Consider the following 14,265-nt stretch of genomic DNA (forward strand, 5'->3'; position numbering starts at 1 on the left):
ACGCAGCAACCAATTGCGCACAGCAACGTCCCCACAAACAGTCGTGGTTTGAGTGACCAAATTATTATTATTTTAGTATTTTTTAAGGGATTATTATCCCCAGAAAAGCGATTCGCCAATCAACTAACAACCGGGTTCCTACTTACTGCTAAATAAACAGGAGTGTGTGGAGTCAGGAAACTTGCCCAATGTTTCGCCCTGCCTTAGGCAGGCAACCATGGCTTAATGTGTCATCCAAAGAAATGGCACCTCCGAGCACTACACTGGAGTGGCAGCAACAGACTGTACGAGTTCAAAGTCCTGGCATACAGCCTGAACCCACAGTCTTCTAACTCAGAGGCGAGAGTGTTATTAACTGAGTCAACAACTAAGAGGAAAGTGATTGGGTGATTGTCTCAATTGATTTGAAATGTGCCTTTCCTTCCAGTTACCATTTCAAACGACCTGGTTTCCTGCCGTTGGGGAAGAAACCCGTCTGATTAGTACACACTCCTTCACTGGGCATTGTATCCCAGTCTCACCTCTGAGCTCATCCATCGGACGTGTCCAGCCATTGTGTCAAGTCCTGGACCCATTCGGGTGGGTTCTGTGGTGTGACAAAGACAGGAATATATTGTGGTAGTACTGCCTGTGCCTGAGCTGGAGGAGATGTTATCATGTTATGTCACACAGTCTGGGAAGAATGTTACTCTGATAATTTTGCCAGCAGATGTATTTGTTTATTTGTACCTTGTCCTTGTGCTACTGGCTGGTGCCCAGGGCTGAGAGCAGCCTCGGTGGGAGGGGAGGGAGGGGGGGATCTGCACCGTTTGTAACCCATTGCATTGGCATTGCTATTGCTATTGAGGGACGAAGGAGTGAACTCGCCAGCGTGACACAGGCAGGAACCGCTCTGGATTTTCACAGCTCAAACAAAGCAGCGGAGTGCTGGAGGCAGCGAGTTTAGGAACCGACTTATTTTTATTATTAATCATCCACACTTTGTTTCGGTATTGCCGTCCTCGCCTGTTCAGCTTACACTGCAGTTTGAGCCAAGGACAGAGATAAGCAGGAGGTCTCCCCCCCCCCCCCCCCCCCCCCCCGCACCCCCCCCCCCGCACCCCCCCCCCCGCACCCCCCGCCCCCCCCCCCGCACCCCCCGCCCCCCCCGCCCCCCCCCCCCCGCACCCCCCCCCCCCCCCGCACCCCCCCCCCCCCCCGCCCCCGGCTCTGTATCTGCGCTCGTCACAGCCGACGGCTCTCGCTGTCGGACTCAGAAGGTTATGGGTTCAATTCATTCACACGTGGGATTCGGAATCAATGGTTCTCACTGTGTGGGGGAGGAACTGATACAACACAATTTACACTTATGCAGCGCCTTTCTCAACCGGAGGTTAAATAATCCCCACATTTGGTATAGCGCCGCATCACGTCTTTGAGACGTCTCAAAGCGCTTCACAGAATATCCTGTGTGTACTTTGTGGGCGAAACGCGGCACCAATCGCGCACAGCGGTGTCGCGCAAACAGTCGGGGACTGAGTGACCACATTATTATTTTTTTGAAGGAATTGTTATCCCCAGAAACTCGATCCACCGATCAGCTCACGAACTCCGCCCGGAACAGAGCGCAGGTCCTCTCCCCTCCGGGAGAGAGCCGCAGCCACTGGGAAACAGGACTGCACCGGCTCGGGGGCAATCAATAAATACTGCGCTGTGGCCGCCGGTGGCCGCGGGGAGGCGCTGTGGCCGCTGTGGCCGCGGGGCGGCGCTGTGGCCGCTGGTGGCCGCGGGGAGGCGCTGTGGCCGCGGGGCGGCGCTGTGGCCGCTGGTGGCCGCGGGGAGGCGCTGTGGCCGCGGGGCGGCGCTGTGGCCGCGGGGAGGCGCTGTGGCCGCTGTGGCCGCGGGGAGGCGCTGTGGCCGCGGGGAGGCGCTGTGGCCGCGGGGAGGCGCTGTGGCCGCGGGGCGGCGCTGTGGCCGCGGGGAGGCGCTGTGGCCGCGGGGCGGCGCTGTGGCCGCGGGGCGGCGCTGTGGCTGTGGTCGGGAGAGCGGCGCCGCGGTGCGGGACATGTTTCGGGCCGCGGGAGCGCTGCTGCTCCGGGTCTCGGGCCGCGGCTCCGGCTGTTTGATACCCGCGGCCCGAGCCAACGGGCGGCGGCGGCGGCGGAGGGGAACCGCTGGGAGAGGAGCGGGAGGAGCGGGAGGAGCGGGGCCCGGGTCGGGCCGCACGGAGGTGAGAGCGGAGCCGCGGCCCCGGAGTGAGGACCGGAGGCCCAGAGATACACCACAACTCCGGATACCGCGCGTGTCCCCCCCACCCCCTGTGTGGGGGGGTGTGGGGGTGTGGGGGGGGTGTGGGGGGTGTGTGTGTGAGGGGGGTGTGTGGGGGTGGGGTGTGGGGGGTGTGGGGTCACCTCTCCCCCGGGGCTCAGCGCTCGGAGACACCGCCCACGTCCAGAGTGGCCGCTCCCGGTCACACACGTCAGGTCACTGGAAGGATGAGGTCGAACGGCCACAAAGTTCATCTCTCTGCGCCCCTCCTCCCCCCCCACACCCCCCACACACACCCCCACACACACACCCACACACACCCACACACACACCCACACACACACACACACACCCCCACACACACACACACCCACACACCCCCACACACACACCCACACACACACCCACACACACACCCACACACACCCCCACACACACACACACACACACCCACACACACCCACACACACACACACCCACACACACACACCCCCACACACACACCCACACACACACCCACACACACACCCATACACACCCCCACACACACACACACACACCCCCACACACACACACCCACACACACACCCACACCCACCCCCACACACACCCCCACACACACACACACACACCCCCACAAACACCCCCACACACACCCCCACACACACCCACACACACACACACCCCCACACACCCCCCACACACACACCCCCACACACACACCCACACACACACACACACACCCCCCCACACACACCCTCACACACACACCCCCTCACACCCACCCCCCGCACACCCCCCCCCACACCCTCCCTGATCCTGACCCCCAGGTCGGGTCTGAAGCACTATCTGTTCCAGCGCCTCAGGACGTCCGAGCCTTCGGTCGCCCTCCCACCTCTCTGCCTTCCCTCCCCCCCCATCCCCCCTCCCCCCTCCCCCACCCCTCCCCCCTCCCCAGGGTTGGGATGAGGGAGGGCAGAGGGGGTAGGAGGTGGCTGAAGGCACGGTCGAAAAGGAGGGTCTTTTGAGTCGTGCCTTGAAGGAGGCAATGGAGGGAGTGAGGCGAAGCGATCCTGGGATGGCGTTCCAAAGAGTGGGTGGAGAGAGGCGGAAAGCCCGGCCGCCGATGGTAAGGCAGGTCGGGCGGGAGACCCGGAGCAGGTCGGAGCCTGCAGAATGGAGGGAACGGACAGGTTGATAGGGGGTCAGAGAGGGAGGAGGGGGCAAGGCCGTGGGGGATCTTGAAAGTGAACAACAGGGTAGCGTCCCAGATTGCTTGACAGTGGCGAAGCACGATTCCGAGCCGGCGGAGGGGGGGGTGACCATAGGTACGGTCGAAGAGGAAGATCTTTACGTGCGACGGGAAGATGGGGAAGGAAGGGCCGAGGCGAAGGGATAGAGGAAGAGGGTTCCATTGTTTCGGGGCGTAGTGTCTGAAAGTGCTGGACACCAATGGTGGAACAGAGAGCGCTAGGGACATGCAGGAGGCCGGAGCCAGTCAGCGGATGGTAACACTGCAAGTGACCTTCTGTATTCAGCCGAGTCACCCAAAACCATCTGTCAGGTGCTGCACAGTTTGTTACCGTTTTCTGGTGGAGTTGTGCATCACGGTATGTAACACAGACATTGTGAAGATCTTCGGTCTCTAAGTTGGGGATGGTGTTGAACTCTATTTATGATAATAATAATAATAATACAACATTTGATAGAGCGCCTTATCATATCGTTGAGACGTCTCAAAGCGCTTTCAGGATATACTATGTATTTTGTGGGTGAAAAGCGGCATGGAGTGAGTGACCGATTTATTTGGGGGGAATTGTTGGCCGGGACAAGAGAAATCCCCTTCTCTTTTCAAATAGTGCCGCCTAACGTCCATCTAAACAGGCCGACGAGATCTCAGTTTAACGTCTCATCCGAAGGACGGCACCTCCGACAATCCAGTAACCCCCCAACACTGCAGTGGACTATGTGATTCCAAGTCCTGACGTGGGACCTAAACCCACAACTTTTTGACTCCGAAGCGAGAGCGCTACCACTGAGCCAGGCTGACACACTATTGGAGACCACTAACTCCTCTCTGCCGAGGCTGAGACACTCCAAAGTGAGCAAGTATGTTGGCTCTGATGTAGGCTGCCCTCTTGCTCCAGTGCAGGCTGAGGAGGTGCTGCCTTGTCAGAGGTGAGACATTCATCATTTCTGTCCCATCAGGTGGATGTTAAAGACCCCACGACACTATTTGAAAAGAGCACAGAGTATTTTCCCAGGTGACCTGACCAATCTCCCAGATAAAAATTGGTCCTTCGCTTCACGTCAGTTTGTGGAGTTTTCTTGTGCACAGTTTCGATGCCGCATTCATCTACAAATTACACGGTGACAACTTAAACTACATCAAATGCTAGAGCTTTGATTGTCTTCACGGGACAAGAGTAGAAAATAATCTAGAAAGATTAAAGATAAAGAAATTCGATCCTCCTCCTGGAGTGAATGTGCTGTAAATACACAGTCTGACCGGTGTTTTCCTTCCAGGCAGCAATGTGGCATTGCAGACTGTTAGGAATTACGCCAGAATCGTACACAAAAAGCAAGGTATGTACCCATCAGGCAGCAGCTCTTCACCTTATCCTCTTTACACTGTAACAATCATTGCGTTCAGAATCCTGTATGTTCTTAAATGTTGATTTTTTTTTCTTGACAAACTCATGAATCCTGTTTCCAGATCCAGAATTTACCAGTCAGCTGGCGGATCTGTCCCCAGTGCTGCTGAAGAAGGATTATGCCGGCATCGAGCTTGTGAACAAGTACGTTCGTAGAAGTAATCCTTTGCTCCTTCTATTAGTGACTCCTCATGTGGCCTTCTCCACAGTGAGAGGGTCTGACAGGCAGCGTAAAGTTTGGAGTCCTGTAGGGTAGTGGTTAGAGTGCTCGTCTCGCAAGTGAGAGGACTCGGGTTCGATTTCCGGGCAGGGTGAAAGCTTAGCCAAGTTTCCTTACTCCGCACGCCTCTGTGTACCGAACAGTAAGTAGGAACCCAGTTGTTCGTCAATTGGTGGATCACTTTTCCGGCGGTAATAATCCATTCAAAAATAAATCAATAATTTGGTCACTCAATCCACGACTGTTTGGAGGACACTGCAGCGCACCATTGGCTGCCATATTTGGTCCATAAAAAACACAGTATACAGTATATTCTGTGAAGCGCCTTGAGACGTCTCAATGACTTGATAAGGCACTGTATCAAACACAAGGATTATTATTATTATAGGCATATTGTTTTCATAAAGACAAACTGTTTCAGGAAGAAAATTCCTGTCTGTAACCCATGGAATTTGATGTTTTCTTACAGTTCAGGTGATGTGGTCAGAAAGCTTCTGTCACTGGAGATGGCAAGTCATGTAAGTACCTTTGACTACGTTTAAAAATCTAACTGCAGCGACACAACACAGAGAGAAAAGGGGAATGTTGTGTGTTAGCAGGACTGGCTTTCTCTGGCGGAAAACAGCCTGTAATACAACAGGTAGTAAGATGGCTTTGTAATACAGCAGGCAGTGAGGAGATTGTAATGAGGCTCTGTGATACAACTACGTAGTACAAGGGGGAGAAGGGAAGGTGAACGCAAGCATGGTGCAAAAGATAGGCCTGAAGATGGGCTTTAAAGTCGAGGAAGTCAAATTATGAGGGATTTGATAGAATCAATAGTAAGAAATTATTTCCACGGTCTGAGTCAATGACTGGAGGGCATCTATTTAAGATAGTTAGTAAACAAGCAAATGGGGAGGTTTAGGAGAAATGTTTTCACACACAGGGAGCAGTGGGTGAGTCAGAATCCATATTTGTTTTTAGTAGGGAACTAGATAGATATCTTAAAAAGCAATACACTGCAGAGGGGTATGGGAATGGGCAGGTAAATGCGACTAAAATGATTGCTCTTTAAAAGAGCCATCACAGTTACGATGGGCTCAACGGCCTTCTGTGCTGTAAGTCTATATGGGGCGAGATGGGGGAACAGCGTATGGGATTTGAAGTTTAGGAAGAGAGTGAGAGGGAATGGTGAGGTATGGTCAAAAGGTAGGTTTTTAGGTGAGAGTTGAATACGGGCAAAGAGGTGCGAGAAGGAGAAGTAAAAGGAAAGTGTTCCACAAGTTAGATTAGTGAGAGGAGATTGTAAAAAGTAATGCAGCAAGTTCTGTGTCATAAGAGGAGATGCAGTGAAATACGAATTTGTCAATAAAATTGAAGGAAGTTGAATTTCTTTAGTCTTGGAGTAGTGTCCCATTGACAAAACGAGAAACGGGATAAGTTGGGGTTATTGTGGTTGAGTCAAGAGGTTTAAGCGATCTGAAGGGCTTACGAAACCTAAAAAGAATACTGAACCTATCCAGCAGGACTGGGGTCGTACAAGAGCGAGTCTGGGAGGTTTACAGAAGGCAGAGAACAGCAAAAGAGATCCAAAACATACTTTAGCTCTCAATAATGTGATAATAAGCAGAGTTTGTCTGTGGGACAAACTGGGATAGATGTGTGTTAGAATCAGGTGCCAGGTGTGCTAAGTGCATTATTTGCACATGGTTGGACTGCAAGGTGACTGTTGTGTAATGGAAATTATACAAAATTACATTTGTATAGCACATTTCACGTCGGGAGGACGTCCCAAGGGGCAGGAACATGAGTAATAGGAAATGGGGGAGGACTGAGTGACAGATAAGACTGATCACTACTTCAGGATCCCTAATATACAAGGAATACACAAGAGCAGGTAGTGACTTATTATGATTAGAAATAACCAAGGAATATTGGCTATTTAGTCATACAGCACAGTAAAGGTTTCTAACGATATTAAAGAGCAGGCACTATGAGGAATCAGCCCCCGATGAAATCCTGACCAGATTTTAAAGCACTGTTCGATCTTGTTTTGTTTTAAAAGAACAAGAATGAAGTGTGGACAAGAAGCTTTCACTTCTTAACCAGAGTGTATTCTTGTTCCTTCAGCCAAATGAGCTGGAGAGTTGCTTTAGTGGAATGGATGGTCAGGATTTCACCAAAACTGGTTCCTCTCGGCAGCCCGAGTTTGAACACCCTGTGCTGTAATGCTGACATTTTCTGAATGGTTCACGTTTCAGAAAGAGAAGTTGAAAGTGAAAACCGGTCAACTGATCGAGAAGGTTAGACGGACTCCCCATGACGTTGGCTCCACAGAAGTGCAGAGTAAGTGCGGGCGTTTGTGCCTCCACACACATCTCCAACAAACGAGCTCCTATATTTTGTCTTTAGCTCCTTATATTGTCCTGCCAGGCACTGCCAGAGCAAGACCGAGAGATACAAATTTGAAATTATTTTATGATATGGTAACGTTAATAAGCCACGTGTGGCACCTCAGTCATAAAATGTACAACACAGCAACAAGAAATTTTAACGTCAGTTTTTTCTCCTGAACGAGAATCGAGGAACAGACAAGGAAGTGAAACTGAATAGAATGTTCTTTCAAAGAGGCAGCACAGACACATTGGGCCAAATAGTTTCGGTGCTTATAGATTTCTATGGTTCTAATGTAATCACTCCCCCTCTCCTGCTTGTGCTCCAAACCCTTTAAAACACTCCACTTTCAGCATCTATGCTCTGCAAATAATAATCCTTGTATTTGATACAGTACCTGCAGCTCTGGCCTCCTTCGCCTCCCGGGCCTGTCCTTGAGAATTGCTGAACCTGTGCACCTGTACATAGACGTCAGGTTCGATCCTCAGCTGTCCTTCCTACCCCACATCAATCCCTAACCAGGACCCCCCACTTGCATCCACCTCCGCCACATTGCCCGCCTCCAGCTGTATCTTACCCCAAAACGCAACCGAATCTTTATCCACATTCGTCACCTCCTGCCTCGATTATTCCAATGCTCTCCTCACCGTCTCCCCAGCTCCACCATCTGTGTTATCCTCACCGCACCAAAGTCTGTACCCACATTAACCACAGTCCCTGCAGGGCTCCACTGGCTGCCTATTACAGAACGGATTGATTTCAAGATCCTCACACGCACGTACACATTACTTATGCCCTGGCACCTCCATACTTCTCCAACCTGCTTACTCCTTAATCCATGATCCACCAGCTTCTCTCCAGCCTCCTACACAGCCCTCTTTCCCCCCTCTCCACCATCGGCAGGCATGCTTTCAGCCACTACCCCCAAAAAACAACAGAACTCTCTGCCTCAAACCCTCTCCCATCTTCAAAATCACATCTGAAGACCTTCTTCTTTGACCAACAATCACCTCCTCCCCCCCTCCCCTCCACCAGCTCAGCGTCAAGTTCTGCTACTGTGCAGCGCTTCACTAATATCAGTTTCAAGAATTGTTGTTTATTTATCTAACTGCCTTTTGCAGAGTTTATGAGCTCTGCTTCACCGCCTCTGGTTTGTGGCAGAGAATTCCACATTACACCACACTGTGTGGCCATGTTTAGTGGTTTAGCTGCTCTCCAGTCACAGTGAAAAAATTTCATCTACAGATTTCACACACTCTCCAAACAGTTTCAGGTTAACACATTATTAAATACTCTCAGGATTCAGCCTCCTTCCCCCCCACCTGATTATACCCAGCCTTACTTTCTGTTCCCTTCATAGACTCGCCTTCCTACACAGGCCACAGGCCACAGGCTCTGGAACTTCATCCCCCAGTGCCTTCGCCGCTTCCTCCCTTTCCTCCTTCAAGGCCGGTCTCAAAACCTTTCTCTTTGACCGAGCCTTCAGCTCCCCTCTCGACTCTCTTCCCCCTCCTCGCTCCCTCCCTTCCCCTCCCCTCACCCTGACCATTTTCCCCCCTCCTCGCTCGCTCCCTCCCTTCCCTCCCCTCACCCTGACCATTTCCTCCCTCCTCGCTCCCTCCCCTTCCCTCCCCTCACCATTTCCCCCCTGCTCGGGTCATGACCCAACTGTGCAGCGCCTTGGGACGTCCTCCTGACGTGAAAGGCGCTTTATAAATGGAATCTTGTTGTTGTTGTTGTTGAGCAGCCAGTTGTGATTCTCCAGTGACTGACATTTCTGTGATTTATTTTACAGTCGCTATTTTAACAGCAAAGATTCGCAATTACCAGGAGCACCTCCACAAGCACACAAAGGTGAGACCATACCACCACCTCCACAGCACACTCCACACCAACCCACAGCCCCCCAGCCCACTGCCCACAGCCCCCACCCCACTGCCCACAGCCCCCCCACTACCCACAGCCCCTTCACTGTGGCCACAGGTACAAGTACAGTGATCAGAATTCCACTGCTACTGACTGATATAAACACAGCCACTGGTCGGTTCCTCCACATCTGCTTCCTTTCACTTATGAGCTGGCTCCAAAGTAATGCGCTTGGCCACGGAATGTCAGAATTGAGTCCATATTCTGCAGTGATCCCAGCAGGTCGTTATCCAGGTGGGTCCACGGTATTCCAGAAGACGCTATTTATCAAATGCAAGGATTATTACTATTATTTGGCTCCTGTTAAACCTGCAGCTGATCCCAGCAAAACACAGGAAACCTTGCCAGATAGTGGTCTTTGTGCCAAGTTCGTCAGTTACCCCAATGGACACTCAGATCCCCAATCCTTGGATCTTACCAACCTACGTCTTGTGCTCCCCAGAATTAGGCATGCAGGATGCGTTCCTCCTCCATCCCAGACATGGATATTTAATTGTATAAATCAGCCCATCGTTGGCTAACACTGGGTTATAGTGCGTCCTTTACAATGTTCCTGTTCCTCTCCCCCCCCCCCCGTGTGTGTGTGATTGACTTACAATGGGTTACATTTGTTTGACAGGACAAGGCAAACAAGCGTTACATGCTGCTCGCCATCGACCAACGCAAGAAATTGCTGAAGTACCTGCGACGCACACGCTATGAATTGTTTGAGAACGTGTGCACTCAGCTGGATATCCAGTACACATTCCCCCCCAAATATTACAGGAAAGTGACCCGGCGATGGGTTGCCAAGAAAGCTTTGTGCATAAGGGTGAGATCTCTGCCAGGCTGCTATTTTCCTGATTACATTTACTGCATAATTTAGCATTAACCCCTGTTTTTGTTGCAATTCAGCAAGGGTATTTGAAACGCTTGAGTTGTTTCTGAGCCATGGATTCCTGGGTGTGAACTGCACAGCATGCAAAATGTAGTGAAATGGTTTTAAGCGGAGAAGGGAGAGCTGCAAATCGATGTTTTTGTTTAAAGAACAAACTGTAGAACTGTGGAGTCCTGTAGCTCAGTGGTTAGAGCACTCGCTTTGCAAGTGAGAGACCTGAGTTCAATTCCAGGCAGAGGGCGAAACCTTGGGCAAGTTTCCTTACTCCACACAGAGCCAAATAATCCTCCAAAACCAAAACAATAATAAATTGGTCATTTTCAATCTACGACTGTTTGTGGGACATTGCTGTGCGCAATTGGCTGCCGCGTTCACCCACAAATATACAGTCAATTCACTTTGCAGTATATTCTGCGAAGCGCTTTGGGACGTCCTCCCGACGTGAAAAGCGCTATATCAAATGCAAGGATTATTATTATTATAGAACTGTCTGTTCACAAAGCTACCTTAAGTCATAAAACAGGGATTTTCTGTCAAAAAGTGGAAATAGTCCTTTACTCGTCCTGTAGCGTAGTGGTTAGCGAGCTTGCCTTGCAACTGAGTGGACTCGGGTTCGAAAGTGCTCCGGGACGCTACCCTGCGTCAAGGGCACTACATAAATGCAAGTTGTTGTTGTTCAATTCCCGGGTAGGGCGAATCTTACGCAACTTTCCCTGTTCCACACGCCTCTGTTTACCTAGCAGTATGTGGGAACCTGGTTGTTAGTCGATTGGCGGATCGCTTTCCGTGGATAATACTCCCTCCAAAAAAAAACAAATTCCGTCACTCAATCCAGGACTATTTGTGGGACACTGCTGTGTGTAATTCGCTGCCGCGTTTTGCCCACACAATATACAGTCAATTCCGTTTACAGTATATTCTGTGAAGCGCTTTGAGTCGTCTCAAAACGTAATATCAAATCCAAGGATTATTATTAGTAGTAATAGTAAGTGCTGTGTCATATCTGACCAGATGTTGTGTTTTGCTTTCAGGTTTTCCAGGAGGTGCAGAAGCTGCGAGCTGCTATTCGGCAGAAGGAAGCGGCAGCAAAACAGCGGGGAGATGGTCAGGTAAAGCCTGAGGAGACGCCTGTGTGACGGGCATTTCATTTACTGTGTGAGACAGACAGCGACCTCGCATGTCAGAGACTAATAAACATGTCCGTGTTTTGTATCCGAGTTTCATTTTTAATTGAAATCTCTTTGGTTAAAGATGAAACTTTAAGCTCCCTTCAGCGCGTGCAATGCCATCAACAGCAGCACTGACTCCCCATCGAGCACATAGTACAGTTACCGATGGGGAGAACAGAAGAAGCAGTTATCAGAGTTTCATCTTTTCTTGGCTTTCATTTCTTTTTCGTTCTGAAGCGCAGCAGCTACCACAGCTAGACTTATACCCACTTGCTTGTTTAGCCCTTCCTTCAACTCGGCTATCTCACAGATAACAGTTTCTCGCTTTTACCTTTTCATCCCACAAAAAGTAACTCATTAAAACATTCCTTCCACCCTGGCCAGATTGGTTAAAAACATGGACTTAGATAAGGGAACACAGCTTTGCACTAGTAAAAACAGTGACATACAATACAAAATTACATTGGTAAAGCAACTTTCATGTTGGGAGGACGTCCCAAGGTGCTGAACAGTCAGGGATTAGGACCCATGGGGGGTGGGGGGGCTGCAGAGTGGCTGGCCGAAAGCACGGTCAAAGAGGAGGGTCTTGAGACTTGCCCTGAAGGAGGCAAGGGAGGGAAGGAGTGAGGCAAAGGGAATGTGGGATTAAGTTCCAGATGGTGGGGGCAGAGAGGCTGAAGGCCCGACCGGTAATGGTGGGGCTGGCCGGGTGGGGGACATGGAGCAGGCCAGAGCCAGCTGAGCAGAGGAAGTGGACAGGTTGATAAGGGGGTTTACAGGTCAGAGAGGTAGGAGGGGGCAAGGCCATGGAGGGCCTTGAAGGTGAGAACGAGGATTTTGAATTCGATCCTCTGAGAGATGGGGAGTTGGAGCGGAACGAGGGTGGGTATGATGGGGTCACGGAGCCTGGTGCGGGAGGACACGAGCTGCAGAGTTCTGGATGATCTGCAGCTTGTGGAGGGAAGAACTGGGAAAGCCGACAAACAGGGAGTTGGTAAAGTCGAGTCTAGATGTAATGAAGGCATGTATGAGGGTTTCAACAGCCTAAGGGGTGAGGCAGTGGCGGAGTCGGGCAATGTTGCGGAGGTGGGGGAAGGCAGTGCGGGTCATGGCAAGGATGTGGGGAAGAAAGGACAGTTGAGGGTTGCAAGACGCCAAGGTTCCAGACTGGCTCGGACATGAGATGAGAAAGGACAGCTTTTTCCAATTATGACCCAAGGCTATCCCATTATCACTCACCAACACTGTTCTACTTCTCACCCAAGACATGGACCATCTCGTGGGGCAACTCTTCGCATTAACATGTCCACCCAAGCAAGGAAAGGACAACGAACAGCCATTAGGTCCATCCCAAGAAATATCATTAAATTATCAATGCAACCTCACTTGAAAACATTCCATTATCAGGTCACAGCAAGGACATTAAATAGAGAAAAGACCAACACGATTCATTCCTAGTAAGGTTACGAAAGTTATAAAGTACAATCATCAGCAAAATCTCACTTGAAGGTTAAATAGAATAGGTATAGAAAAGGGATAGTAGTTCAAATGCTCAGCAACTTTCTATCCCAAAACACTGCATAGCAGTAAAATTGTTCAATAGTCACTTTACAAGGTTTCACCAAATGATAGCAAATATGTTTTAATAATAATCATCCTTGGATTTGAAACAGCGCCTTGTTACATCGTTGAGATATCTCAAAACGCTTCACGTTGTAAAGTGGATTGATTGTGTATTTTGTGGGCTGAACACGGCAGGCAACTGTGCACAGCAGTGTCCCACAAGCAGTTCGTGGATTGAGTGACCAATTTTTTTTTAGGGATTATTAGGGACATTTTAGGGGCAGGTTGTTGGGATCTGGAATGCATTGCCTCAAAGGTTGGTGGAGGCCGATTCCATAACAGCTTTTATGAGAGAAGCAGATAATTATTTGGGGAGGACACGTTTGCAGGGCTATGGGGAGTGGGATTGAATTGAATAGCTCTTTTTAAAGAGCCGTCACAGACACGATGGGCCGAATGGCCTCTTTCTGTGTTGTATAATTCTATGATTCTACAATTACCTCCAGAAAGCCATCTGCCAATTAACTAACAGTTCCTATTTACTGCTATGTAAACGGGCATGTGGAGTAAAGNAAAAACCTAAGATTTTGCCCCGCCCGGGAATCAAACCCGGACCCTCTTGCTAGCGAGGAGAGCGCTCTAACCTCCACTCTACAGGACTCCACGGCTCCGAGCTTAAACCCCAATGAAAGCCTGAAATGTAACAAGTGGCGTGACTCCTGGAGACAAATAATACAATAAAGAGACAGAGGACACGCTGAAAGATATAAATGGCAAGCATAAGCCTATGGAGAGCCTGAAGTGTAACGAGTGGTGGGCCGGAGACGAATAGCAGGACAGGATGAGCTGCTAAAATATACAAATTACAAGTATGGAGCTATCTCCATCTCAAAGCCTGAGCAAAGGAGGAGTCCTAGAGACCGAACCCCAGAGGGTTGTGGAGACACTCCGATTCCAGGTAGCTGCGACCGCATTCTGCAGAGGTAAGGACCGGGGCTGTCGCTCGCTCAAACTCAGAACGATACGTAAGTGTGGGCACTTTTATCAGTTGTGACGCCGAAAAGGAACGAGAGGCACATCAGCGACACGTGTCGTTGATATTGAGTGTGCGGTTTGAAGTCCTCTCGCTGGAGTGCCATCTCGGAGCATTAACTTGCACTCGAGCCCCTGCGCGAAAGCTCTGGGGCGCTATATAAAATGTAAGTGGTTGTCGATGATGAGCCTCGTGACAAC

At 50.4% G+C, this 14,265-nt stretch overlaps 1 protein-coding gene across 1 annotated transcript; it reads left to right on the forward strand.

Moving 5' to 3' along the window:
• Positions 1-242: 242 nt before the first annotated feature.
• Positions 243-11,512, forward strand: mrps15 (mitochondrial ribosomal protein S15). The gene is made up of 9 exons (XM_007906760.2): positions 243-284; positions 1,561-2,209; positions 4,774-4,833; positions 4,964-5,045; positions 5,591-5,639; positions 7,365-7,449; positions 9,293-9,351; positions 10,043-10,234; positions 11,332-11,512. Exons 1-9 carry the CDS (start codon positions 243-245, stop codon positions 11,434-11,436), a joined length of 1,323 nt encoding a protein of 440 aa, XP_007904951.2. The 3' UTR covers positions 11,437-11,512.
• Positions 11,513-14,265: the final 2,753 nt, after the last annotated feature.

The sequence above is a fragment of the Callorhinchus milii genome, unplaced genomic scaffold (assembly GCF_018977255.1).
Source record: "Callorhinchus milii isolate IMCB2004 unplaced genomic scaffold, IMCB_Cmil_1.0 Scaffold55, whole genome shotgun sequence".
Taxonomy (NCBI): Eukaryota; Metazoa; Chordata; class Chondrichthyes; order Chimaeriformes; family Callorhinchidae; genus Callorhinchus; species Callorhinchus milii.

Excerpts from the sequence above, each read along its gene's own strand:
- mrps15 (XM_007906760.2), top strand. The coding sequence starts at position 243 with ATGGCACCTCCGAGCACTACACTGGAGTGGCAGCAACAGACT. Across the intron at positions 5,640-7,364 it reads CACTGGAGATGGCAAGTCAT|AAAGAGAAGTTGAAAGTGAA; the intron begins GTAAGTACCTTT and ends TTCACGTTTCAG. Across the intron at positions 7,450-9,292 it reads TGGCTCCACAGAAGTGCAGA|TCGCTATTTTAACAGCAAAG; the intron begins GTAAGTGCGGGC and ends TTTATTTTACAG.